Genomic DNA, 22,695 nt, shown 5'->3' on the forward strand with positions numbered 1-22,695 from the left:
AGAAGGCAAGGGGATGAAGAAACAGTAGAGAAGGAGAGGAGGATGAGATGAAAAAAGGGAAAGAGAAAAGGGAAAAGGAAGCACGGAGGAGGAGAAAGAGCGAGAGATATGCAAAACAAGGCATGTTAGCTGATGCATTTTCTCGATACAGGATGCAGCCAAGGGCTGTGAAGATCTCAAAGGATATGAGGGTTTTCCTTAAATGAACTCCACCAAAGAGGGGTTACAAAGGGAAAGAAGGGGAAAGAATCAGGGTATTGAAGGTACAGGACATGGGCATCAAAAAATCATCTAAAGACGAAGCAATTTCATCCGATTGTCCCATCTTTTTCTCTATTTTTTATTTATTTATTTATCTGAATTATGTTGAAAAAGAACACTTAATACTTCGATCCTGTTCCGCGCACAGATCATGTACCTGCCGTGCCTGTCAAGACGAAGTAAATGGAACCGCATCTGAGCCTCACTGCAAATGGGTCGCATGATGAGAGAAGATGTAGACATTAACTAAACAACTGAAAAGTCAGTATGATCAATAACCTGTTGACTGACTCCTATCTGCCTATCAGTCTTCAGTTTGTTCATCTTGTCGTCGTTACCTCGTGGGCCAGGATGTTCCTGAAGTCCTGAAGTCCTGAATTCTTTAGACATAAACAAAAATATATCACGTTCCCTTTGAAGGAAAGATGCAGGGGGGAGGGCCATTGCGTTGACCAACAGCATGACGAGACCAAGCCATAAAGATCATTAGGGAGATATCCGTCTGATCTGTTGTAAAGAATGATCTCCGTCAGGCCCTTATTACCGTTAAAGAAACAGCGATTTATGTCTTACCTTACCAGTACGCGAGAGCATTCGTCTCAGACTCAGATCTCAACAGCTAAATGTCTGTTGGGGTAGCATTTACACCCAGTGTAAGTTTTACACACTGCACACTGACAAGATCGTTCCTCCCTTTTTAACATTTGTTTGTTTCTCCCGAGAGTCAAGATCTTCATTTACGAAAGAATAGGGTCAAACAAACAAAATCTCTTCACTCTGTCTGTTGATATATATTTACATTACTCCTATTTAAGTCTTCGCGTGCTCCCTGAACGATGTGCTCCCTTTCCTGACTAAACTCATGCAATATATATATAATTATATATCACTTTTTTTTTTTCTTTTTTTTTTTTTCTTTGGATGTACAACCACGTCAGGGGAGGTGATCGAAATGAAACCCATGAACTCTATGCCACTTTACCACATTCCATTGATAAGCAAACTACATAAGAATTTTGTTGTTGATTGAATTGATGGAGTGGCTGATTTATTTGTTTTTGGTAACTCTCACACACTCTGTTTGAATTCTTCTTTGACACGTTGCAAAAATTTAGGATCAATAATACACTCGATGCCTGTCATGGCTAAAGCCTTGGATGCTCTCAGCGTTGCAACATGTGCTGTAGGTAATGCTGCTGCTGCCTCAAACTCTTTAGTATGTAGCCCCACGCGCATATCATCAACACCCTTGAGGTTCAGAATGTTGAACATGGGATGGATGCCCGGCATTGCGTAGGTTAGGTTACCCATATCGGTTGAGCCCGAGAGCTTGGACCGCTGCTCCTCTTTCGGGGCATACTTGACACCGAAGCTGTTCATTACCTGCTCGAACTTGCCGCTCAATTGCCCATTTGTTAAAATATCTATTATTATGTTAATTTGTTATATTCAGAAAACTAAATTCCCATCCCTTTAACTTTCATTAAAACCTTACAACCCACACTGCTATAGAATACCTTTAATAAGATGTCTCCAAGTGATTTTCAATTTACACCCTGTAGAATCAGCGGCGGCTTTAAAGACTTTTTCAAACTTGATCATCAATTCCTCAACCTGTGATGTCTTGGGTGCTCGTGCAATATAAATACTCCTGGTATACTCCGGGATAATGTTGGCTGCTTGGCCACCGTTCTCAATGATGCCATGGACACGGCAATCCGGCCGTATCTGTTGACGCATGAGGCCAATATTGGTATACACCTCCATGGCTGCATCCAAAGCATTGATACCTTCCCATGGCGTCGTCGATGCATGCGAGGCCTTGCCAAAGTACTCCACTATCGCGACATTTAGTGACAAGAACGGAGTATAGATTATATCCGAAGGAGCGCCGTGCAACATCATACAGACATCTACACCCTCGAAATCGCCTGCATCCAGCATAGTAATCTTGCCTGCATCGTGTTCCTCAGAGGGTGTGCCAAATAATTTGATCTGGGCTGGTAGATTGAATTTCTCGATTACAGCCTTGATTGCCAAAGCTGTAGCAATACCAGAGATGGCAATCAAGTTGTGCCCACAAGCATGACCGATCCCCGGAAGCGCATCATACTACAAGACAACAAAATGGTGACCAGAGATAGAAGATACACATCAATTATCTTGCTTTTGCTTTGCCCACGAGATATTCAAAAAAAAAAAAAAAAAAAAAAAAAAAAAAATACCTCTGAGCAAATACCGATTGTTACTCCGCCTGACTTGTCTCCAGCACGAGCTATAAAAGCAGTCTGAAGACCGGATTTTCCCTGCTCGACAGTAAACCCTTTGCTAGCCAAGTACTCTGTCAACCAAGCATGCGATTTGAACTCTTTAAGACCAGTTTCAGGGTTGTCATGAATCTTTAAAGACACAATAAAGTTTATAGTCAGTTTACAATAAACAACTGATTGTTATCACTAAGAACTACTCAAGAAGTAAATAACCTTTAAGCTGAGTGTGCGAAGATCATCAGAGGCATCCTCAATGGTATCATATACACACTTGTAATACTTGTTTGACCGCCACATATCTGCTGTCATGTTATGTGATTTGAACTTTTTTTTTTTCGTTTATAAAAATCTGTGTGGCTCACTTCAAATTAGATAAAAGTTGTACGTCGTGCCTGTATCTTTTTACTATGATAAAATACATGTAAATGTGTTTTAAACAATCTGTAATGAAGAATGCATGAGAAAAAAAAAAAAAAAAAAAAAAAAAACTGTATTAGGATGAGAATGAAGAGGTACAGCACGATAGCGATTATTTTTCTTTCGTGTTCCCACGGCTCATGTAATAAAATGAATTTGTGCAATTACAAGTCATGCAGCAATGGATCGTACATATTTCACCAGCAGTCGGTGGCCATATTTTTCTGTTCTTTCATTTGCTTTTTCGCCCGCCCTATCCATTCCCCTACATCACAGCCTTGGGTTGAGTAGACGCAACACTGGCGGAAGAGATTGAAAACAGACAATCAAAGAGACAGCGTCCAATAGAAATACCGAGAGAGTACACAAAAGCACTCATGAAGTACCGCTTATTAGGGTTCGAAAGTGAACAGTGCAAGCTTCATAATCATAATGTTTATAAATGCTTATTTATTACTTTGACATGAACAACTTTTTTATACAATACAAGGCTTAATTTCGTGCCTAGCTTTTCTATTCTTTGTTTTAGTCCTTCTTGAGGTTAGCCTTGGTCAAGGTAACCAGTTCCTCTGCGCTAGTAGGGTGGAGAGCGACAGTGTTATCAAAGTCGGCTTTAGTGGCACCCATCTTCACGGCGACTGCAAAGCCTTGCAGCATCTCATCACTTCCCTGTCCCACAAGATGAATACCAACAACCTTCTCCTCAGGTCCTGCGCAGATGAGCTTGAAAGCTGAGGGAGTCTTATGGGTCTTCATGGCGTTATACATGCCCGAAAATTTGGTCACGTAGATATTCAAGTTTTCAGCACCATATTCTTTCTTAGCTTCCTCCTCTGTGAGACCAACAGCCCCTGCAGGTGGGTGTGAGAAGATGATAGAGGGAATGTTCTTGTAATCAAGCTTTGAATCCTTGAACTTTTCGGGTCCGAAAAGGCGATCTGAAAGACGGCGACCAGCGGCAATGGCTACAGGGGTTAACTGCTCAACTCCGCAGACATCTCCAAGAGCATAAACTTCAGGCACAACCGTCTCTTGGTACTCATTGACAACAATGTACCCTTTGTCATTCAGAGTGACACCAGCCTTGTCCAAACCGAGTTTCTGAATAAGAGGTTCGCGTCCAACGGCCCAGAGGACAGTGTCGAATTCGCTCGAGGCTTCATTTCCATTAGAGACGTAGCTAACGTTGATGGCGTTGCCGTTGGCCTTGGCAAGAGCCTTGACCTGACTGTTAGGAACAATATCAATGCCAACAGTGAGCATCTCTTCCTTGAGAGTGTCCTTGATAATAGAGTCAAACGAGCGCAAGATCTCAGTGGTTCTTGAGAAGATGGTGACCTTGGAACCTGATTATGAAGAAAAGGTCAACTTAAAGCCCCTTTTAATATTGTGCAAAAAAAAAAAAAAAAAAAAAAAAAAAAAGTAACACTTACCGAGTGCATGGAAAATGCCAGCTAATTCGATACCAATATATCCAGTTCCAACAACAGCAACACGCTTAGGTTGATGCTCTAGAACAAAGAAACCATCGCTGTCAATGCCCAATTCGGCACCAGGGACCTTGGGAATTTTAGGACGACCACCTAATCAATTGTTCGAGTTTAAGTAAAAAAAGATCATTTTAACACACACACACACACAAAAAAAAAAAAACTTGATCCGTACCGACTGCGATAAGAATCTTTTTGGCATGAATTTCTTGTCCATCGCCAAGAGTGACACTGTTCTTGGAGACGAAAGATGCCATGCCACTGATATATTCGACGCTATCCTTCTGCAAATTGCGCTCATAAATGCCATTCAAGCGCTGAATATAAGCATCTCTCTTGTTCTTAAGAGTGAGCCAATCAAACTTGGGCGAGCCAACCTCAGGGAAGCCATACTCCTTGGCATCTTGAATGGCCTCAGCGATAGTGGCTATTGTTGATGTTTAAGATAAACAATGGATATTGTGAGTGAGTACCTGAATAAAACATTTGAAAATACTCGGCATCCTTGCGCAGCGGATATTGCTATTTACCTGTGCTCCACATAACCTTCTTTGGAACGCATCCAACGTTGACACAAGTGCCTCCGAGGCGCCCACTTCCTTCAATCAGACCGACTTTGGCGCCATATGAGGCAGCGCGGCGAGCGGAGGCAAGACCTAACAAATAAAAAAAAGTTGTGGATGGTTCCTTTCCAATTAATGCCAATATCATTCATTTAATACAAATTTAAGAGAAGTCTTCTTTCCTTCTTTTTTTTTTCTTACCTCCACTACCGCCACCGATGACAAGGTAGTCATAGATTGTTCCAGTTGGTGGCATTTTGAATGACTTTGCGAGTTGGAAAAGGCGGCGCGTTGGAGACGTCAGGGTTGCAGTATGTAGTAATGATCCGATGTCGACTCGATGAGAAAGCTACACCAGGCGACGGGAATCCGATCAAAGAAGAAAAAGAAAAAAGATCTGATGAAGAATTAAGGAAGGAATAATGAATAATCACAAAGAGAGGGGAGGTTTTTTATTTCTTTTTTTCAGCCGTTATAAATATTAAATCTTCGCATGGCGAAAAAAAATGATTTGTCAGTCACCCCTGTGCTCTTGATGAACAAGCAACAGGCAAAAAAAGTCGATCATATCATTGGCACTTGCACTGGCGTCAGCGCTCACAGACAATACGCATTGGTCATTCTAACAGTTGGGTACAGTATAGTCCTCCCTTGAGCCCAAATCAATTCAATCGAGTAAACAAAAAAGAATTTCCATTTATAATTCATGAGGACGTGAAAAAAATATTGCCCTGGATGAAAGGAATTGGAGGTATTTAAGGGGAGCATATCAATGAACGAATTCATCTTTTTTCATTAAATATAAGACATTTTCTTTTTTGTTTACTCGATTGAATTGATTTGGGCTCAAGAAAGTCCCTTGACATAAGGGGCTGAGAGTCCCTTTTGTCAAGGGAGGACTGTACAAAAATCAGGAATATCTGGTATACATATATTATTTGTTCACTCCTTTCAACCAACCGTCCTTTCCCTGGATAAATTGGAACACTGATCCTGATTAATTGCGCAGCTTTTGATACCATATCAATTGATCACGTGAGACGCCACTAAAAAATAATCCCTAGTTCTACGAACGAGTGCATAACTCTCGGCCCTATTACGTCACTGAAAACAGCCACGCAAATGGTCCTCAACGCCTGCACCCTAAACTACGCAGGTATTGTCTAAACTGTAAAAAACTAGGTGAACTATACAGTATACTCGACGTGAACCCTCTTGCTGCTCTGCTTCTGGGCTCCTCTTCTCGCTCGGTCGGCGCTTGTCGCTTGACTGCTCTCTTTTTTCATTGTCCATCCTAGAAATGTTATTTTGCTTGCCACAAGATAGGATGGTCGTTCTTGATAAAGTAGATGACCCTGAACAACGTTGCAAATGTTATACCCCGCCATGGCATCTCTATGCATGAATGACCTGCAGTTGCTGCAGTATAGCCGACGGATCTCAACCTGACAAACAAATTCTTGACAGATCGGACATTTTTTTGAGGTATAGTATTCGTTGCGCCTACGACGATGTACCCAAAAGATCGAGTCTAATGGGACAGGAAAGCAAGATAAGTTACGATATGGCAACAACAATGATAAAAAGTAGTGGGCAGCGGCTTTGCCGCGGCTAACTTGATCAAGCTCTGTTTATAACTGTTGGTAATCTTCTTGATTCTTCGATTCGGGCTCTTTTTGCATCCCATCTATGTTTCTTGATGACATTGTTGCTGCTATAGGAGGAACCTAGGTCTTCCTCCACGTCTCTGAGCCTCTCGATGTAATTTTTTATGCCTGCATCATTCCCACGAAGAAAAGGTAGGCTACCCTCGATGTCACTGATGGACCGTGAACCGTAGACCGTTGTTACCTTCCGCCGCTCCATCCAATGTCGGTACTTGAGGGTGGGCTGGTACGCTGCTTTCCGATTGACAGCCAAGCTGTAAAATTTGACCGTCTGGGTCGCCGTCTTAGTGTGCTCGCTACTTGGCAACAACGCGCTCGCTCCGACGACGAAAGTGTCCTAAATCTAGATCTAAACCTTGATTTCTTCTGGTTCGCAGTTACGAAGGCCAATTATATCTTGTCTAGCTCTCACCACGTTCCTTATCTCGGCCAAGTAATAGTCTGTACCGCCTAATAGTCTGTACCGCCAAGAGTAGAATTGATTCTGGAAGGTAGCCTATCCTCGGGAAGTCGTCTATATTTCACCACATTGAGTTCGTTCAGTTTGAATGCTAGCAACTGGACCCGAAACCCGTCAGTTCGAATTGACCCCCATAAAATGTAGCTGAATGTGATGAGAGCTAAGGAAAGGGAAGAAAAGAAGAGAGAGAGGGGGGAGGCCACTGCCAAAGCGTTCGAAGAGTGTGAAGAAAGATTTATGGGCCTGTGGAAGAAGCTAGGACGTATAGCATATCATAGGCAAAAAAGAAGGTGCACATTGAAGGATATGCAAGACTCAGTAGCAGACCTGAGTAATGTAATCGATACAATGCTAGTTCAAGAGTGAATAAACTGTGCGAAAAGACAGACCTCTTGGTTTTTGGGCCAAGATTGTGCGACTTCCCTATGAACTGTTGACGTGTTGATGATATTGTTGGATAATTTAGGGGTAGATTAAATAGGAGATTTTGGTCTTGATGGTTTATGAAGCTGGTCACTTCCAGCTACAGATAGATAAAATAATTCTTGAACACAACACAATACAAAAAGAACAGTCAGTACTTGTGCAAAAGAAGGAACAAAGAACCAGAGCTTCCTGAGCTGTTGCTCGTTAAGTAGTTGGTGGCGAACCCTCTCCACATGACTAAAATAAAACCAACAATATGTACAAACTATCTCTTTTTCTTTCTCACCCTTTCCTCTTCTCTTTTCTCTTCTCTTTTCTCTTGCTTCCTTTTTTCTTTCATTTTGTCATTGATATATACTTCTCATAGCCATCCATTTACCGCCTCACACAAAGCCATCCACTATGACCGCCTTCACCGACGATGACAAAACAGCCATCAACACCATCCGTGCACTTGCTGCTGACACTGTTTTCAAGGGCAAGTCAGGTCATCCTGGTATGTTTATTACTTCTCACATCTAAGCACGTCTGTATATCTAGCCCTTGATGTTTAAACATCTTCCTCAACTCCGTATTTCTATCATGTCTGCTCTAACTCTTTATTATGATTACAATTTGTATAATTAATAGGTGCACCTATGGGCCTAGCACCTTTAGGTCATTTGCTATTCACAAAGTCCATGAACTATAATCCCAAGAACCCACTCTGGGTAAGTATTTTCATGTTTGCAACTAGTTTGTATGGGTGTGAATGTGTAGATTGATGCGATTGACGGAGCAACAGTTATTCAAGACAACTCTGGGGATTGATGTCATGACACAGTCATTTAAAGATGAATTCCTTCTATGCGCATCATATTTGTTCTTTCTATTTAAATGTGTTCATTTCTATAAATATTCGAATATGTCTTATCATTTTAGTCTGACTAGTTTTTTTCCTATTGCTTTAATGATTTTAATGATGTGCAATCTTTTTTTTTTTTTTTTTTTTTTTTTTTTTTCTTCTTCCTAACATCAGGCAAACCGTGACCGATTCGTGTTATCGAATGGACATGCCTGTGTACTGCAATATATTTTACTGCATTTGTCCGGATATCCAACTACAATGGATGATCTCAAGAGCTTTCGTCAATTGAACAGCAAGTAAGTTCGATTATGATAAGAAATGGAAATTTGATAGCCTCTGGCATAATTTGAGGCAGAGTAATCAGGAAGTGATCATTGTGAGGGACATGAAAGCATGGGAATTTTTTTTAAGACCTGTTACATGATCATGACGCGAAGGAGGGAAGGAGGGCGGCAAAATAAAAGAAAATTAATATTTTAGTTAGTCAATTGATTGGTGTAGATTTTCTTAGTTGTAATTTAACCGTCCTGATAAATTCCTCACCGCTTTCTATGTTTCACACCTTCATTTAGAACACCTGGACATCCCGAGTCCCATATAACTGTTGGTATTGAGGTTACTACGGTAATACTACGCAGAAACATTATGATTAAATATATGCTCAAAGATGTTCAAGGGCTGAGTGTCTTCGCCCTGCCACTCAGCTGTGATATGTCCAAATCGTAATTCTATTATATTTACGTGTTATATCAACACATTACTTCATTATAAATAGGGTCCCCTAGGCCAAGGCTTCGCTAACTCAGTAGGCTTAGCCATTGGGGAGGCCCACATGGCTGCAAGATTCAATAAGCCGGACTTCGAACTGTTTAATAACCACACCTTTGTTATTTTGGGTGACGGATGCATGCAAGAGGGTATTGCCAGCGAGGCTGCTTCCCTTGCTGGGTATGTATTACACCTGCCAGTCTAACAACAGACTTTCGCTATTTTTGCACTTTGGCAGACGTTGGCACGCAAAACTCATTCCCTTTATTTACTATTATTATTTTATCAAGCCATTTAAAATTGGGGAAGCTCATTGCATTTTATGATGACAATCACATTTCGATCGATGGTGACACAAATGTTGCCTTCACTGAGGATGTCACTAAGCGCTTTGAAGCCTATGGATGGCACGTTCAGTCCATTGAAGACGGTAACCATGATCTAGAAGGCATTGCTCGTGCTATTGAGGAGGCTAAGAAGGTCACCGATAAACCTTCACTCATCAGGGTCCGTACCATCATCGGTTTCGGCTCCTTAAATCAAGGCACTGAAAAGGTCCATGGCTCTCCTCTGAAGGAAGATGATATCGCTCAGCTCAAGAAGGCCTTTGGCTTCAACCCAGATGCTAAATTTGAAGTCCCCAAGTCCACATATGACCTGTACCATTCTAGAGCTGCTCAAGGCGAGAAGGCGAATAAGGAATGGGAGGAGCTCTTTGAGAAATACCAGAAAGCTTATCCAAAAGAAGCAGCAGAACTCAAGCGTCGTCTGGATAACAAGTTGCCAGAGGACTGGGTCAAGGAGCTCCCTCGCTACACACCTGCAGACAAACCTACTGCCACTCGCAAGTTATCTGAAGCTGTCCTCAACAAGATTGCAGATGTATTGCCCGAGTTGCTTGTAGGATCTGCAGATCTGACAGGATCCAATCTCACCCGCTGGAAGGATGCTGTAGACTTTCAGCCAGACGACTCCAACCTTGGCAGCTACTCTGGACGCTATTTCCGTTATGGAGTCCGTGAACATGCCATGGCTGGTGTTCTTAATGGTTTGGATGCCTATGGTGGAATAATCCCAGCAGGAGCAACATTCCTCAACTTCATTACCTATGCATGGGGTTCAGTTCGTCTATCTGCGTTGGCAGGTCATCGCGTCATTTACATCATGACTCACGACTCTATCGGTCTCGGAGAGGATGGCCCCACTCATCAGCCAATTGAGACCTTGGCCGCCATCCGTGCCACGCCAAATCTTATCGACCTTCGCCCTGCGGATGGTAACGAGACCTCTGGAGCATATCGCTTTGCCATCGAGAATCAGACTCGTCCAAGCGTGTTGGCATTGACCCGTCAGGATCTGCCCCATCTAGAGGGCTCATCGATCGAGAAGACATTGAAGGGAGGATACGTATTACAGGAGGTTGACGACGCTGATGTGACACTTGTAGGAACAGGTTCTGAAGTCTCCCTGTGCGTTGAAACTGCGAAACTGTTGAAGGAACAAGGAAGTGTCAAAGCTCGCGTAGTCTCTATGCCTTCGACTAAACTCTTTGACGCACAATCGCAAGAGTATAGAGCTTCAGTCCTAAAGGATGGTATCCCTATAGTCTCGGTTGAAGCCGCGTCCACTTATGGATGGCAACGCTATGCTCACGAGTCGATTGGTATTGACACATTTGGATCTTCAGGACCTTGGAAGGAGGTATATGCTCATTTTGAGTTGGTTCCAGATAAAGTCGCAGAAAAGGTTAAGAAAGTCGTTGCTTTCTACAAGAAGGAAGGATTTGTGCCCTCACTCGTTCGCAGGTATTTCCACTAAGCGGATGTCTTTGCACGCCACTCTGCTGCATCTCGCCTGTACCATTTGATTAAAAATTAAATAAAACAAAGCAAATATGAGCTTGAAGCGGTTTATTATACAATTTTATTATTTTTAATCTATTTGTTTTCTTAAGGGAGCGAAGGACTATACTCCCCACCATGAGAGTAAACCCAAGCCATCACCATTGATTGAGCACTAAAATGGAGATCAAAACAAGAAAGAAGCTTATTAGTTGATCCCAATCAATTGCTTCACATAATTTGCTTTCATACTTTCTACTTTCTTTCGACTTACAACAAGAGAATAAGGAGCCTGTTTTGTAGAATTTGCGCTCAAGTCTGGAGTGTCAACACCTTCCTTTTTAGGGCGGACTGAAGGTGAAGTGTCAAAGAACTGTTCTGACTCGACTCTGAACCGAATGCTCTCGTCTATATCCATAAACATTTCGTTCTCATCATACATCCATACCCAGACTTGTTCTTCAGAATTAAATTCGGTTCCTTGCTGTAAATAGCCAGCTGGAATGAAAATGTCGTCAAAAAAGCCAAGTGAAACTGTAATGATAATAAACCCCCCAAAAAAAAGGAAAAAAAAAAAAAAAAATGAATTAGCGCCTCATAGGAAAAAAAAGGGGACAATGTTAAGAATGTTAAAAGATGTCCCGCCAGCTACTATCGAACCGACGCCATTGACTGGCAGCCTGTTAGCGATCCAACGGAGAATATTCTTCGCAGTTTTAGGTAAGAACAAAATCTCCACAGCTGCAATGGATGTATATGCTTGCTGGGAGTGTTCGTCTGCGGTAAATGTGTATATGGATTGGGTGCGTTTTTTTTTTTTTTTTTTTTTTTTTTTTTTTTTTTTTTTTCACTAACCACGAATGCCTTCTCTGCTACAAGACCGAATCTTGCCTATGATGATCTCTCCGATAAATGGACGGAAGATCACCATACGGAAATGAACAGTGACATAACTGCAGCCGTCGCCATGATGAATAAAACCTTCGCTTGCAGAGAGAATATCATGCATTGCAATACATAATCCTACATTCTGCAATACCTAATGAATAATGGTAATTTTTTTTTTTTTTTTTTTTTTTTTTTTAATTTCGTGTTATCAAGATAATATCGCGCGCGTCTTTTCTCCAAGCCCTGTTTTCCAAAAAAATACCTTGTTGGCATATTTGCGATTGATCTCATCTGTAATCGCCTGGGGTTTCTTTTTCCTGAATCCTGAAGGCTCAATCTTGATAGTATCTTTGATTTCTGCGAGGTTGAACATCCTAGAGATGCGTAGCCACTGCTCGTCTTGTGTCTTTTTTTTTTTCTTGTCTGGTACGCGCGTAAGTGTACGTATGTGTGGATTGAGTGCGATGTGATGTATATCTGTTGCAAGTGCTGTTTAAAAAAAGTGTAATATGTAGTCGTAGTGATCTTATACTTGTGTTTGTCCTCCAAAGCTAATCCTAGTCGCCATAAATTTTAGTCCTTATTACTCTTTTTTGCTCTTCTTTGCGGTATTGTTCTGCCTTGAATTTGAAATGCTGCTCAGTCTTTTGATGGGATGAATCCTGAGGTTGAGTGTTAATGCTGGAGGCTGCAGCAGCATGAAGTCTGTAAATAAAAAAAAAAAAAAAAAAAAAAAAAGTCCAAGCCACACTAAGTGTATGATTTTCGTTTCATCTGTCGTGTTAAATGCAAAATGAAAATTTATTGTGAAAGTCTTCATCAGCACTGAGGTGAAGCTTCACGGTAAAACACCATAAAATATAAAAAAGGAGTCATGATAGGCTACAATTGTGCTCTACTAGAGATCCATCCTTGGCTTTACTTGTTATAGATTTACTTCCCTTTACTTAAGGATATCTTGATAGTCTACACATATTGTCCAGCTTGCTATCATGATTCTGGCTACAAATGTATTTAAAATTACTGTCCATTGCACTGCATTGTGCAACAGAAAACTGATTATCCGGGTTATCAATTCTGGCAATTGTAATGAAATCCCAACGATTTCTGTCCGTAATAGTTTTTTTTACCAAAAAGGATTGCAAAACGTTGATCGATCACCTCATATTAAACCTCTCCGTGCATTACTTTTATGAATCAGCTTTATTGCACAATATCAGCGAAGCTAAAGATGATACCATCTCTTTTTTTTATTGCCCTCATATAATACACTCCACAATCAGGGTATCAATCAAAATGAAAAAACGAAAAGATAAAAGGCCCAATTGATAGGTGGTTGAATGATGAGGATGGTCGCATAAGTGGGCGAATACCAAAAAGCATATCTGGTGTATATTATATAACATTAAAAAAAATCTTTTAATGTATTGTGATCCCATCTCACGAAGGTTCCTTCGATCTAAAAAAATTAAGTGCCATGTGAGGAGTAGAGACCCCTTTTTTTGGAGGAAAAAAAAAGATAGATCATGAACCATAAACAGAACGTCCAGGAGAATTAGCCATCCTCAAACGTTGAGCATGTGCTTGATTTTAAAACTATATCTGTGCATGAATGAAATGTCAAATCCACAGGTCCATGTTCAGCATATCCACATCAAGCATTGAGTTTTGTTCGAACTATGGCATCATTTTTAAAGTTTCCATGCCTATATATTTTTATGCTTCATCCATATACATATATATTACATATATTTTATATATATACAATAGTTTATTCATCCTTTGCACATCTTACTAAATGATCCATGGATTGGACATACAATGTTACAATGTGGCGAACAATTGCTTCACTTTTAAAAAATGTGGTTGTCCTAGCATTGGGATTGGTTGACCAAGGACGAAAAACTAGCCACTAGGAACACGAAGCCATACTTACACACACGGAAATAATAATTGCAAGGAACACAGAGCACATGGCAATTGTCCTAAATGAAAGTTCATTTGTTTTTGTTTTTTAAAACAAAGAAGAAAAGAAGGTTTGCATGTATATATAATTATAACATGTCAGCCAAGAGATGCTTTAAACAAAAAAAAAGAGGGAAAAAATGGAGATATGGCATCATATCGCTCTCGAAAGGCTCACGCTCCAAGGGTTTGCTTATGCTTTGCCCATTAAACGCCTGCAGCTTCCCTTATTAATATTGTAGACATTACAAAGCATATAATTTAATAGACATTATGCAATAAGTCAATGAGCTGCTTCATGTCCAACTTCTTTGTGACCCGTGAACCTGACATATATACATGTGTGGGTTCCTGAGCAGGCATCATTCCTGTGGATCTCTTGTTCATGGCAATTGACAATCAAGATCCAGCTGAGATCCCTTTGCGTTATTATAATAGTATGCGCGCTTTAAGACCATTGTAGCTTACCAAAAGTGTTTTGCAACTTTTTTTTTTTTTTTTTTTTTTTTTTGAACTTTACGGCAATTGCGCCATCTCCTGTATTACGAAAATTTAGTGCCCTTTTTTTTTTTTTTTTTTTTTTTTTTTTATAATACCATGTTCTCGAACCTACCTCTTTATTTTATTTTCTATGACCACCTTCAATGCATCTAGAAACGCTTTCTTTTCATCAAATTCCATACCGTCTCATCATCTGGCGTCATTAGCTAAACCGTAGCGAGGCCTTGCATCGTATTAATATGAAAAGAGGGAGATCGGCCCGATACTATGGAAACTTTGATTAATCCATATTAGAGATCAGATGAAGGCCTATTGTAACACTTTTAAAGACCGAGAAAAAAGCCTGTAGTAGTCGAGGAGGCTTCTCAGGTATATAATATCACGTGTACATCTTGACGTATATGGCTGTATTACCAAGATTCATTGCCTTTGCAAAATACATTCGAAAGGTGATGAAGGGGAGTTTTTACTAAATATGTCAATGACGATGTGTCCAAATGTGTCGTATTTGTGCTTTTTGACGGCCTGGATCCAGTTGGACCTGATTGATTGAGGAAAATAGAATTAAAAGAAGGTGTTTGGATGGATCTTTCCAAGACTTCAAGAATGAGCGAGCGAGCTAGCTGCGGGAGTATGCACGTTTACATGACATGGCATGATCAATAGATAGGCATGGCTGTTTTTTTTTTAGTCTTGCATTTGTAAACTTTTTCAGATAGAATTGAATGACACCCAGTAAAAGAATAAAAAAGAGCGACAATCGCGAACAGAGACGTTAAAATGTCGCCATTTTTGTTATTTCTTTTACTGTTTAGACTTTGTTTTGGATTTGCATGCCTGCATAGTCACATTGTAACACAATTCAAAAAAGCTAAAGTATTCTGCAAAAGAACCATGCACTCTTCTTGCTCTGTGCACAAACTTCATGATTCTCTTTCTTTACAAATAGTGGACCAAACACAGTTTGATTGGTATTGCAATAAGATTCAGCTCTGTACCCACTTTTTACTTGTTACAGTTACTTTTTGCTCAGTTTTTTTTTTTTTTTTTTTTTTTTTTTTGTACATGTGTGTAGAGAGAGGGAGGAAAAGATAACCACAGCTCAGCATTTATTGTTGAAAAAAGAGCGGGCTAAAAAATTTCCTACAGTTAAGATATATACCATTTTATAATTTTATTGCATCGAGGACGAGTGACATGTTGCCATCCACTGAGAAAACGTATAATATGAACATGTTCGGCAAATGAACAGGTGCAATCTGAGCAAGCGTCTCAGAAATGGGTAGAGCAAGCAATGATATAATAGAATGTATTCATTACAATCCCACAAGTAAAATGGTGCGATCGATCTTGGAATGGAATAAATGAAATAGATTGGCTACGCAATTCTTTTACTTAGATTCTAACTCTTATTTGCATCTAACATTATATGTTCTATCTGATTTGTTCGTCAGAAAGCAAGAGCTTTTTTTTTTTTTCCTGCTCCAGGTACGATCTCCTTGTCACACTTGTCGTGTAAAACTTTTTTTTTTTTTTGTATAAAAGACATCGGATTTTTTTTTTTTTTTACTCTTTTCTTCCACCTCGTCCTGCCTTGTCCTCTCGTTCTCACCCACCATCCTTCCTTGGCTCTTGTCCCTGATCTAAAGGAAACATCACTTCATTGTATTTCCGACTGAATATATTTGCTTCATCACTTCTCCTCACACTGTTCTCCTTCTTACTCTTCATCAAATGGCTGATCAAGAGTTGAAAGCATATGGCCGTGGGATCGTCAACTGGGTCAAGGCCTTCCCTTCCAACACCCCTCGTTACATCACTGAGCGTCTTCCCATTATCAAATGGTAAAATATACGCATCTCACTGCTCCCATCTCGTTATGCAACTCTATTACGGCATATCCTTCAGCACAGCATCCAAGGAAACAAATGTCCAGTTTACTTATCCATCTTTCTTTTTTTAACCGATATATGATCAACTAGGCTGCCAAAATACAACCGTGGATGGGCCCTCAGGGATATTATCGCCGGCGTCACTGTCGGACTGATTGTCGTTCCTCAGGGAATGTCATATTCCAAGATTGCTGGTCTACCTGTCCAGCATGGACTCTACTCTGCATACATTGGCGCCATCTTTTACTGCTTCATGGGAACTTCCAAAGATTTGACTATCGGACCTACTGCTGTTATCTCACTTATCACTGGTGAACTTGTTGCTGAACTCGCTGGACGCATGAGCGCCCCCGCTGTTGCCGCTATCTCTTGCCTCTGTGTTGGTGCATTGACCTTGATCCTCGGAGTTCTTCGTCTTGGAATCATCCTTGACTTCTTCCCTACCACTGTCTTGGTCGGCTACACGAGTGGTGCAGCCGCTACAATTGTCATCCAACAGATCCCCAAATGGCTTGGCGTGCCAAACATCAACAACCGTGCGCCTGTCTACGACATCATCATCAATATGCTTAAGGCCATCAAGACTCTCTCTTGGTTGGACCTTGTTTTTGGTCTTGTTGGCTTCTTCATTTTGGTCGGTATCGGTCTTGCTGTCGACCGTTGGGGCCGTGGCAAGTTTTCGATTCAGATGATCAAGATCTCGCGCTTCTTCATTGTTACTGTGCTTGCCACCGTTGCCTCCTTCCTTGTAAACAAGGGCGCTCCACTTGATGCTAAGGGCCAGATCATTCCCCGTATCTCTATTTTGAAGACTGTTCCTTCGGGCCTTCCTCATCCAGCAGTTCCTGGCATTACCGCAGAGATCTTCAGAGAAATTGTACCCAAGCTGTTTGCCATTGCTTTGGCCACTATTCTGGAACACATTGCTATTGCTAAAGCTTTTGCTCGCAAGAACCGTTACCAATTGGATACTAACCAGGAGCTTTTAGCTTTGGGCGCTGCTAATATTACTGCCTCGTTCTTTGGTGCCTACACTGTCACTGGTTCGTTCTCTCGCTCTGCTGTCAAATTCCAGTGCGGTGTCAAATCTCCATTTGCAGGCTTCGTCACTGGCGCGCTCGTCCTCTTGGCTTTGTACTTCCTAACCCCTGCGTAAGTCTTAAAAGAAATTCTCAAGGTTGATGCATGATGTTTGTCTGTGTTGCATGGAGGAACCAGGACATGTGGAACAAGAACTGCATATTGGCACTGTCATATGGAGAAATAGATCATACATCATGATTGGCTTGAGCCGGCGAAACTGCCCTATTTCTGTTCCTGATTCAATACTTACATTTCCATTTTTTTTTTTTTTTTTTTATCCAAAAACCAAATAGCTTCTTCTACATTCCTGACGCTGCCCTGTCTGCTGTCATCATGGTTGCTGTCTCGACGCTGATCAGCCCGCCCTCAGTATTTGTTCAGTTCTACAAGGTCAACCTCTGGGACTTCCTCGCCTCCCAAGTCGCTCTCTGGGTCACTATTTTTGTCTCTGTTGAAGCTGGTATTGCTTCTGGTGTCGGTTTCTCTCTCCTCGTCCTCTTATTCAGGATCGCCCGCCCTCACTTCCATGTCCTCCATCAGGTCAAGGATCGTCCTGACCTCTTTGTCGATGAATCGCTATCAAAGTCATTTGAGACTGTCCCTGCTCCCCATGGTATTTTGGTTTTTAAACCAGAGGAATCTGCCACTTTCCCTAATGTAGAGAGCTTCCAGTCCTGGGCCCTGGATGAAGTTTACAAGTACACTCGCTTCGGTGGTCGTGTCAAGTCTGTCTCAGAGAAGATGTGGTCCGATGATTTGGATGTCCACATCCGCAATCTTCGCAAGGCTACCCACGGCGCTGATTCCAAGATTACTGATGACGACCTTCCACAACTTCGTGCGGTTATCCTTGATATGTCTGCTATCAACCAAATCGACTCCACCGGTCTCCAGAACTTATTTGATTTACGCGATTTGTTCCGAGACTATGCTGGTGTCACCGACTACCCTACTCTTTTCTTTGAATTGCACTTTGCAAATGTTCAAGCTAATGTTCTCAACATCCTTGAGCGCTCTGGTATCACTCGTCCCCTTTCCCCTGCCGCTCTTCAGGACGTCAAGACGGATGCTCCTTCTGCCCACGGTGGTGCACACTTTAGTTCTGGCCCTGTCGATGAGAGGGGTCCTTACTTGAAGGAAGAGGGTCTTGTCCACTTCACTGTCCGTGATGCTATTGATGCAGTCTTGATCCGTGCTCAGGCTTGGGAAAAGGATGTTCCAGCTGGCGAAGAGGGGCACCATGCCAGCTCAGACTCAGACTTGGCTACTGAACAAAAGGAGAGACCGGCCGAGAACAAGACTGAACTCAACTATGTCTAAAGAAGGCAGATCTAATCTTTCCCACTTTCATGTTGGCACAACAAGCTACCGATCCTTAAAAACTTGTAACATTAGTTATTGTATAGGTTTGAATATACCCTCTCAGTTGCCATACATTTACTATAATATCCCACCATTATCTAGCTCCATTTTTATCCTTACCTTCTCCCCATCGCATATCAGCGTGTCTGGCTAATAAATAAGGTTTTTTTTTCAGTTATTACTGTCTAATAAATAAGAAATATCAATAGAAAATGATTCTTCTTTTGCGTACATCACATGATACTTTCAGCGCTCAAGCCACACGCAGACAGATCAAAGGTCGTTCCTGAATAGTTGAATAGCGGAAACAGCAGGATTCAAAGATTAAAGGATTCAGGGAATTTGAATTTTATAACCATTCAAATTAGCATTACCACTTCTCTAAAATAGGAAGAAAAAAAAAAAAAAAAAAAAGAGAATAAATATTCTTATATTCATGGCAACACTTCATCTTCAAGGACAAAACGGTCAGGAATCAGTGTCTATCCCTCTCTCCACAGAAGAAGGAACTCAGCCACGACCTCAGATCATATACATCAATACTCGCTCAATGGGCTCGGATACACAACAACCCCCCACATCCATTACTGATTTATCCAATACAACTACACATCCTACTGACTCAAAGCCATCAGCTTCGATAGTTAATCCTGATAATTCTTCACAAGTACTTGAGAAGACAAAAAAAGATGAAGGCTTTATTCAAACCATTCTGGATTCCAATCCGTATTTCTCTGCAGGATTTGGGCTAATGGCTGTAGGAGCCGGCCTCACGATCCTGCGCAAGGCGACAGTCTCAGGCGCATCGGTCCTCCGTCGTCAAATGTTGGTCAGCCTTGAGATTCCAAGTAAAGATAAATCATATCTCTGGTTCTTACATTGGATGTCATCACAATCTCGTGGAGCAGGCATTGAAAGGGGGGGAGGAGGGATAAACGTAGTAGGAAAAGTACATCATCGTAGGGGTCTCTTCACTAAATGGGCAGATAATCTTGCGGATCGGGTCAACAAACGATCTCAATTCCTGGCTGTGCAAACAGAATTCAAACAGCATGATAATGGATCAGTCTCGACGCGATTTAATTTGGTACCCGGTAATGGCAAACATTTGATTCGATATCGAGGCGCATGGATTCAAGTGGAGCGAACCCGAGATAGTAAGATGATGGATCTTTCGACAGGTGCGCCTTGGGAAACAGTAACCCTTACTACGTTATCACGCGATCGTGCAGTCTTTACAGAGTTGTTGCAAGAGGCTCAGAAGATGGCTTTAATGAACCAAGAAGGGAAAACAGTAATTTACACTAGCTGGGGACCCGAGTGGAGACCATTTGGACAGCCGCGAAAAAGACGACTGTTGGAGAGTGTAATCTTGGATGATGGTATTGCAGAGAGGGTGGTCAGAGATGTGAAGGAGTTTGTGAAAAACGAGAAGTGGTATGCTGATCGAGGTAGGCTTTGACGAATGTCATGCGCACAAAGGGCCAAAAATGATGCTGTGATGCGACATCTGACATCTGACATCTGACATCTGACATCTGACATCTATGGATATTATGGATATTATGGATATTATGGATATTATGGATATACCTTTTTTCTTTCATCCTTTTGTTCTCTTTTGCTTCTCGGTTAGGTATTCCATACCGCCGAGGGTATCTGCTTTATGGTCCTCCTGGAAGTGGAAAGACAAGTTTTATTCAGGCACTGGCAGGAGAACTGGAGTACAATATCTGCATTTTGAACTTGAGTGAACGTGGGCTAACAAACGATCGGTTGAACCACTTGTTAACTAACCTGCCTGAACGCAGCATAATGTTGCTGGAGGATATTGATGCTGCCTTTGCAAAACGCGACAAAACTCAAGAAGGGTATGCTTTTTGTTTTTTTTATTTGTTGCTGGTATCCTTCTCTGTCTTGCCTTATCCTTACCATACCTTTATCATTTATTTTTATATGCGTTTCATATGTGCTACATACCTCTTTAGTTTTCACTCCATGGTAACATTCAGTGGACTCCTCAATGCTCTCGACGGCGTCGCTTCCGCTGAGGGCAGAATCATCTTCATGACGACTAACCATATAGAAGCATTGGATCCAGCGTTAATTCGTCCTGGACGTGTAGATTTGCGCGAATATGTGGGTGATGCTAGTCCAATACAAATACGGCGGATGTTCAAACGATTTTATGAGGGTCATGACGCATTGGCCGAAAGATTTGTGAAGTCATTAGAGAACCATAAAGTCAGCACTGCAGCCTTACAGGGTCATTTCGTCCACTTTAAGGATCGGCCCGAAGATGCCTGTGAGAATGTGGGATACCTTTTCATGAAGGATCAATAATAAATTTCTCCGCAAACAACAAAAGAAAAAAAAAAAAAATGCACCTCTTGATGTTCCTCTGTTTGATTTGTGTCAAACAACCGATTACTAGACATCGATGTGATTCAATGGTAGTGTGGTCTTATCATTTGGAATCTAAGTCATCAAGGCCTTCAAGGGCTCAAAAATTGAAATCCCCTTCCCCTTTAGCTGAAAAATTTGATGTAATTTAAATGAACCATCATAAGAGGCTTGAGTCAGTAATCGTAGTTCCCATGATTATATGTGGTGACAGACGGTTGACAGATGGTGATAAATATGATAGTAACAGCGTTGACGATATGAATAGCACGACATGTAAATAATAGAGGAGTGGGATCAGGAGTCGCAGCCATTTCGATAATGTATCGGATATATTCATAAATAGGTTGCATCGTCAAATCTTGTTTCTTGGTGTTAGCTTCACCACTTTTGGCGCTTGATTTCTTAGGATTTCATACTCTCATTTGTGCTGACTCTACTATCCATACTTCTGAGTAGAGCAGCCAAGCTCCTTCTCCTATCACTGGTATCGGAAATGGATAGCGCCTGAATGCGATACGAGACTGAATACATCTTAGACTCTGTTTCTGTGGGCAACACCTTTATTATGTCGCAGAAGCATGACAGGGGTTTCTACCTTAGTTACAATTCTCATGAGGATAGCAAATAAAAAAAAAAAAAAAAAAAAAAAAAAAAAATGAAGAAGAGTAGAAGAAAGAAAAGAAAAGAAAAAAAGAAGCACTTTGCTTTTGTACCTTGAAATGAACCCAATTTCAGGCACACAGTATTGTAGGTGGCACCGATTTTAAGAATGACGCGTAAACGCGGTAAATATCCATCTACGTATTTTCTTTATTTGCATTCATTTTCTTGTTTCATCTCTTTTACTTTCTTTCATTCGTCATAAACAATCAACAACATCATGGCAGCCACCGCAATCGACACTCAAAATCATACAAAGTGGCAGGTCACTGATGCAGAAGAGCGCGATGGATTTGTGGAGTACTGTAAATTGCGCACATGTGAACGCATGGAGGTTGACAGGGTCGCCGGTATGTGATTCGATCTTGATTGAACTTGTGTGATAGGTATGCCTTATTGTCTGGCCCTTTAGATTCATGTAATAAAGTTATTAATAATCATGGTCAATAACAATGGTAAATGGCATATAGAGCTGGAAGAGGTCGAGGAGGCTGATATTGATAGGATGCGAGTCATTGCAATCGAATCCAAGCTGGAGTGGAGAGGCTTCACTGACGAGATGAAGATGGTATTGTAGTGCTGACATATCCAGTTGTTTCACTAAGTGTTGGTTTGATTTACTCACAAAATCTTGAGATTTGTCATTATTTCTGTTAATAGTTTTGGGTGGAGCGTGCGTCCATCAAGACCACTTTGAATTGTACGTAAAAAAAAAAAAAAAAAAAAAAACTCGGTGTTCTTTTCGTTTAACTAAGACACGTTCCCTACTTCTTTCCACTATGATTAGCATGGGACAACTTCCTGAAAAAGAACAACGTCAGCGTACCAAAAGTTGATGCTACAGGACCTGCCCCTGCAATGCCTGCAGTACAGCCTCATGCACATTAAACTATCTCATTTCATATAATAACAGTACTGATCTACATCT

The 22,695-nt window shown here is 41.3% G+C and overlaps 7 protein-coding genes across 7 annotated transcripts; 3 read left to right on the forward strand and 4 right to left on the reverse strand.

Moving 5' to 3' along the window:
- Nucleotides 1-1,288: 1,288 nt before the first annotated feature.
- BCR41DRAFT_356006 (hypothetical protein) lies at nucleotides 1,289-2,990 on the reverse strand. The gene is made up of 4 exons (XM_022024565.1): nucleotides 2,745-2,990; nucleotides 2,487-2,660; nucleotides 1,779-2,373; nucleotides 1,289-1,685 (listed from the first exon to the last, which is right to left on the reverse strand). The coding sequence occupies exons 1-4, from the start codon at nucleotides 2,838-2,840 to the stop codon at nucleotides 1,330-1,332; spliced, it is 1,221 nt and encodes a 406-aa protein (XP_021880335.1). The 5' UTR covers nucleotides 2,841-2,990; the 3' UTR covers nucleotides 1,289-1,329.
- Nucleotides 2,991-3,391: 401 nt separating this feature from the next.
- BCR41DRAFT_356009 (hypothetical protein) lies at nucleotides 3,392-5,443 on the reverse strand. The gene is made up of 5 exons (XM_022024566.1): nucleotides 5,203-5,443; nucleotides 4,969-5,094; nucleotides 4,614-4,865; nucleotides 4,382-4,531; nucleotides 3,392-4,294 (listed from the first exon to the last, which is right to left on the reverse strand). The coding sequence occupies exons 1-5, from the start codon at nucleotides 5,255-5,257 to the stop codon at nucleotides 3,474-3,476; spliced, it is 1,404 nt and encodes a 467-aa protein (XP_021880336.1). The 5' UTR covers nucleotides 5,258-5,443; the 3' UTR covers nucleotides 3,392-3,473.
- Nucleotides 5,444-7,846: 2,403 nt separating this feature from the next.
- BCR41DRAFT_356011 (transketolase) lies at nucleotides 7,847-11,165 on the forward strand. The gene is made up of 6 exons (XM_022024567.1): nucleotides 7,847-8,050; nucleotides 8,185-8,264; nucleotides 8,573-8,697; nucleotides 8,974-9,025; nucleotides 9,177-9,349; nucleotides 9,460-11,165. Exons 1-6 carry the CDS (start codon nucleotides 7,957-7,959, stop codon nucleotides 10,985-10,987), a joined length of 2,052 nt encoding a protein of 683 aa, XP_021880337.1. The 5' UTR covers nucleotides 7,847-7,956; the 3' UTR covers nucleotides 10,988-11,165.
- BCR41DRAFT_337925 (DNA-directed RNA polymerase III subunit RPC8) lies at nucleotides 11,135-12,271 on the reverse strand (the record flags this gene model as incomplete). The annotated part of the gene is made up of 4 exons (XM_022022096.1): nucleotides 11,135-11,185; nucleotides 11,285-11,544; nucleotides 11,866-12,049; nucleotides 12,161-12,271. The coding sequence occupies 4 exons, from the start codon at nucleotides 12,269-12,271 to the stop codon at nucleotides 11,135-11,137; spliced, it is 606 nt and encodes a 201-aa protein (XP_021880338.1).
- A 3,692-nt stretch (nucleotides 12,272-15,963) lies between these two features.
- Nucleotides 15,964-18,758, forward strand: BCR41DRAFT_423058 (sulfate transporter family-domain-containing protein). Its single transcript, XM_022030243.1, has 3 exons — nucleotides 15,964-16,208; nucleotides 16,347-17,408; nucleotides 17,633-18,758. The coding sequence occupies exons 1-3, from the start codon at nucleotides 16,099-16,101 to the stop codon at nucleotides 18,657-18,659; spliced, it is 2,199 nt and encodes a 732-aa protein (XP_021880339.1). The 5' UTR covers nucleotides 15,964-16,098; the 3' UTR covers nucleotides 18,660-18,758.
- Nucleotides 18,759-19,106: 348 nt separating this feature from the next.
- On the forward strand, nucleotides 19,107-21,055 carry BCR41DRAFT_356015 (BCS1 N terminal-domain-containing protein). Its single transcript, XM_022024568.1, has 3 exons — nucleotides 19,107-20,152; nucleotides 20,338-20,572; nucleotides 20,690-21,055. The coding sequence occupies exons 1-3, from the start codon at nucleotides 19,138-19,140 to the stop codon at nucleotides 21,042-21,044; spliced, it is 1,605 nt and encodes a 534-aa protein (XP_021880340.1). The 5' UTR covers nucleotides 19,107-19,137; the 3' UTR covers nucleotides 21,045-21,055.
- Nucleotides 21,056-21,272: 217 nt separating this feature from the next.
- Nucleotides 21,273-21,520, reverse strand: BCR41DRAFT_356017 (hypothetical protein). Its single transcript, XM_022024569.1, has one exon. It carries the CDS (start codon nucleotides 21,455-21,457, stop codon nucleotides 21,281-21,283), a length of 177 nt encoding a protein of 58 aa, XP_021880341.1. The 5' UTR covers nucleotides 21,458-21,520; the 3' UTR covers nucleotides 21,273-21,280.
- Between the last annotated feature and the right edge of the window lie 1,175 nt (nucleotides 21,521-22,695).

Source organism: Lobosporangium transversale, assembly GCF_002105155.1.
Source record: "Lobosporangium transversale strain NRRL 3116 chromosome Unknown BCR41scaffold_24, whole genome shotgun sequence".
NCBI lineage: Eukaryota > Fungi > Mortierellomycota > Mortierellomycetes > Mortierellales > Mortierellaceae > Lobosporangium > Lobosporangium transversale.

Coding starts and splice junctions, on each gene's coding strand:
- BCR41DRAFT_356011 (XM_022024567.1), top strand. CDS start 7,957: ATGACCGCCTTCACCGACGATGACAAAACAGCCATCAACACCATCCGT. Junction 8,265..8,572: donor ATCCCAAGAACCCACTCTGG/GTAAGTATTTTC, acceptor TCCTAACATCAG/GCAAACCGTGACCGATTCGT. Junction 8,698..8,973: donor TTTCGTCAATTGAACAGCAA/GTAAGTTCGATT, acceptor ACCTTCATTTAG/AACACCTGGACATCCCGAGT.
- BCR41DRAFT_423058 (XM_022030243.1), top strand. CDS start 16,099: ATGGCTGATCAAGAGTTGAAAGCATATGGCCGTGGGATCGTCAACTGG. Junction 16,209..16,346: donor CGTCTTCCCATTATCAAATG/GTAAAATATACG, acceptor ATGATCAACTAG/GCTGCCAAAATACAACCGTG. Junction 17,409..17,632: donor TTGTACTTCCTAACCCCTGC/GTAAGTCTTAAA, acceptor AAAACCAAATAG/CTTCTTCTACATTCCTGACG.
- BCR41DRAFT_356009 (XM_022024566.1), bottom strand. CDS start 5,257: ATGCCACCAACTGGAACAATCTATGACTACCTTGTCATCGGTGGCGGT. Junction 4,532..4,613: donor AAAGATTCTTATCGCAGTCG/GTACGGATCAAG, acceptor ACAATTGATTAG/GTGGTCGTCCTAAAATTCCC. Junction 4,295..4,381: donor TGGCATTTTCCATGCACTCG/GTAAGTGTTACT, acceptor CTTCATAATCAG/GTTCCAAGGTCACCATCTTC.
- BCR41DRAFT_356017 (XM_022024569.1), bottom strand. CDS start 21,457: ATGCAACCTATTTATGAATATATCCGATACATTATCGAAATGGCTGCG.
- BCR41DRAFT_356015 (XM_022024568.1), top strand. CDS start 19,138: ATGGCAACACTTCATCTTCAAGGACAAAACGGTCAGGAATCAGTGTCT. Junction 20,153..20,337: donor GAAGTGGTATGCTGATCGAG/GTAGGCTTTGAC, acceptor CTTCTCGGTTAG/GTATTCCATACCGCCGAGGG. Junction 20,573..20,689: donor CGCGACAAAACTCAAGAAGG/GTATGCTTTTTG, acceptor ATACCTCTTTAG/TTTTCACTCCATGGTAACAT.
- BCR41DRAFT_356006 (XM_022024565.1), bottom strand. CDS start 2,840: ATGACAGCAGATATGTGGCGGTCAAACAAGTATTACAAGTGTGTATAT. Junction 2,374..2,486: donor CAATCGGTATTTGCTCAGAG/GTATTTTTTTTT, acceptor GTTGTCTTGTAG/TATGATGCGCTTCCGGGGAT. Junction 1,686..1,778: donor TTGGAGACATCTTATTAAAG/GTATTCTATAGC, acceptor ACATAATAATAG/ATATTTTAACAAATGGGCAA.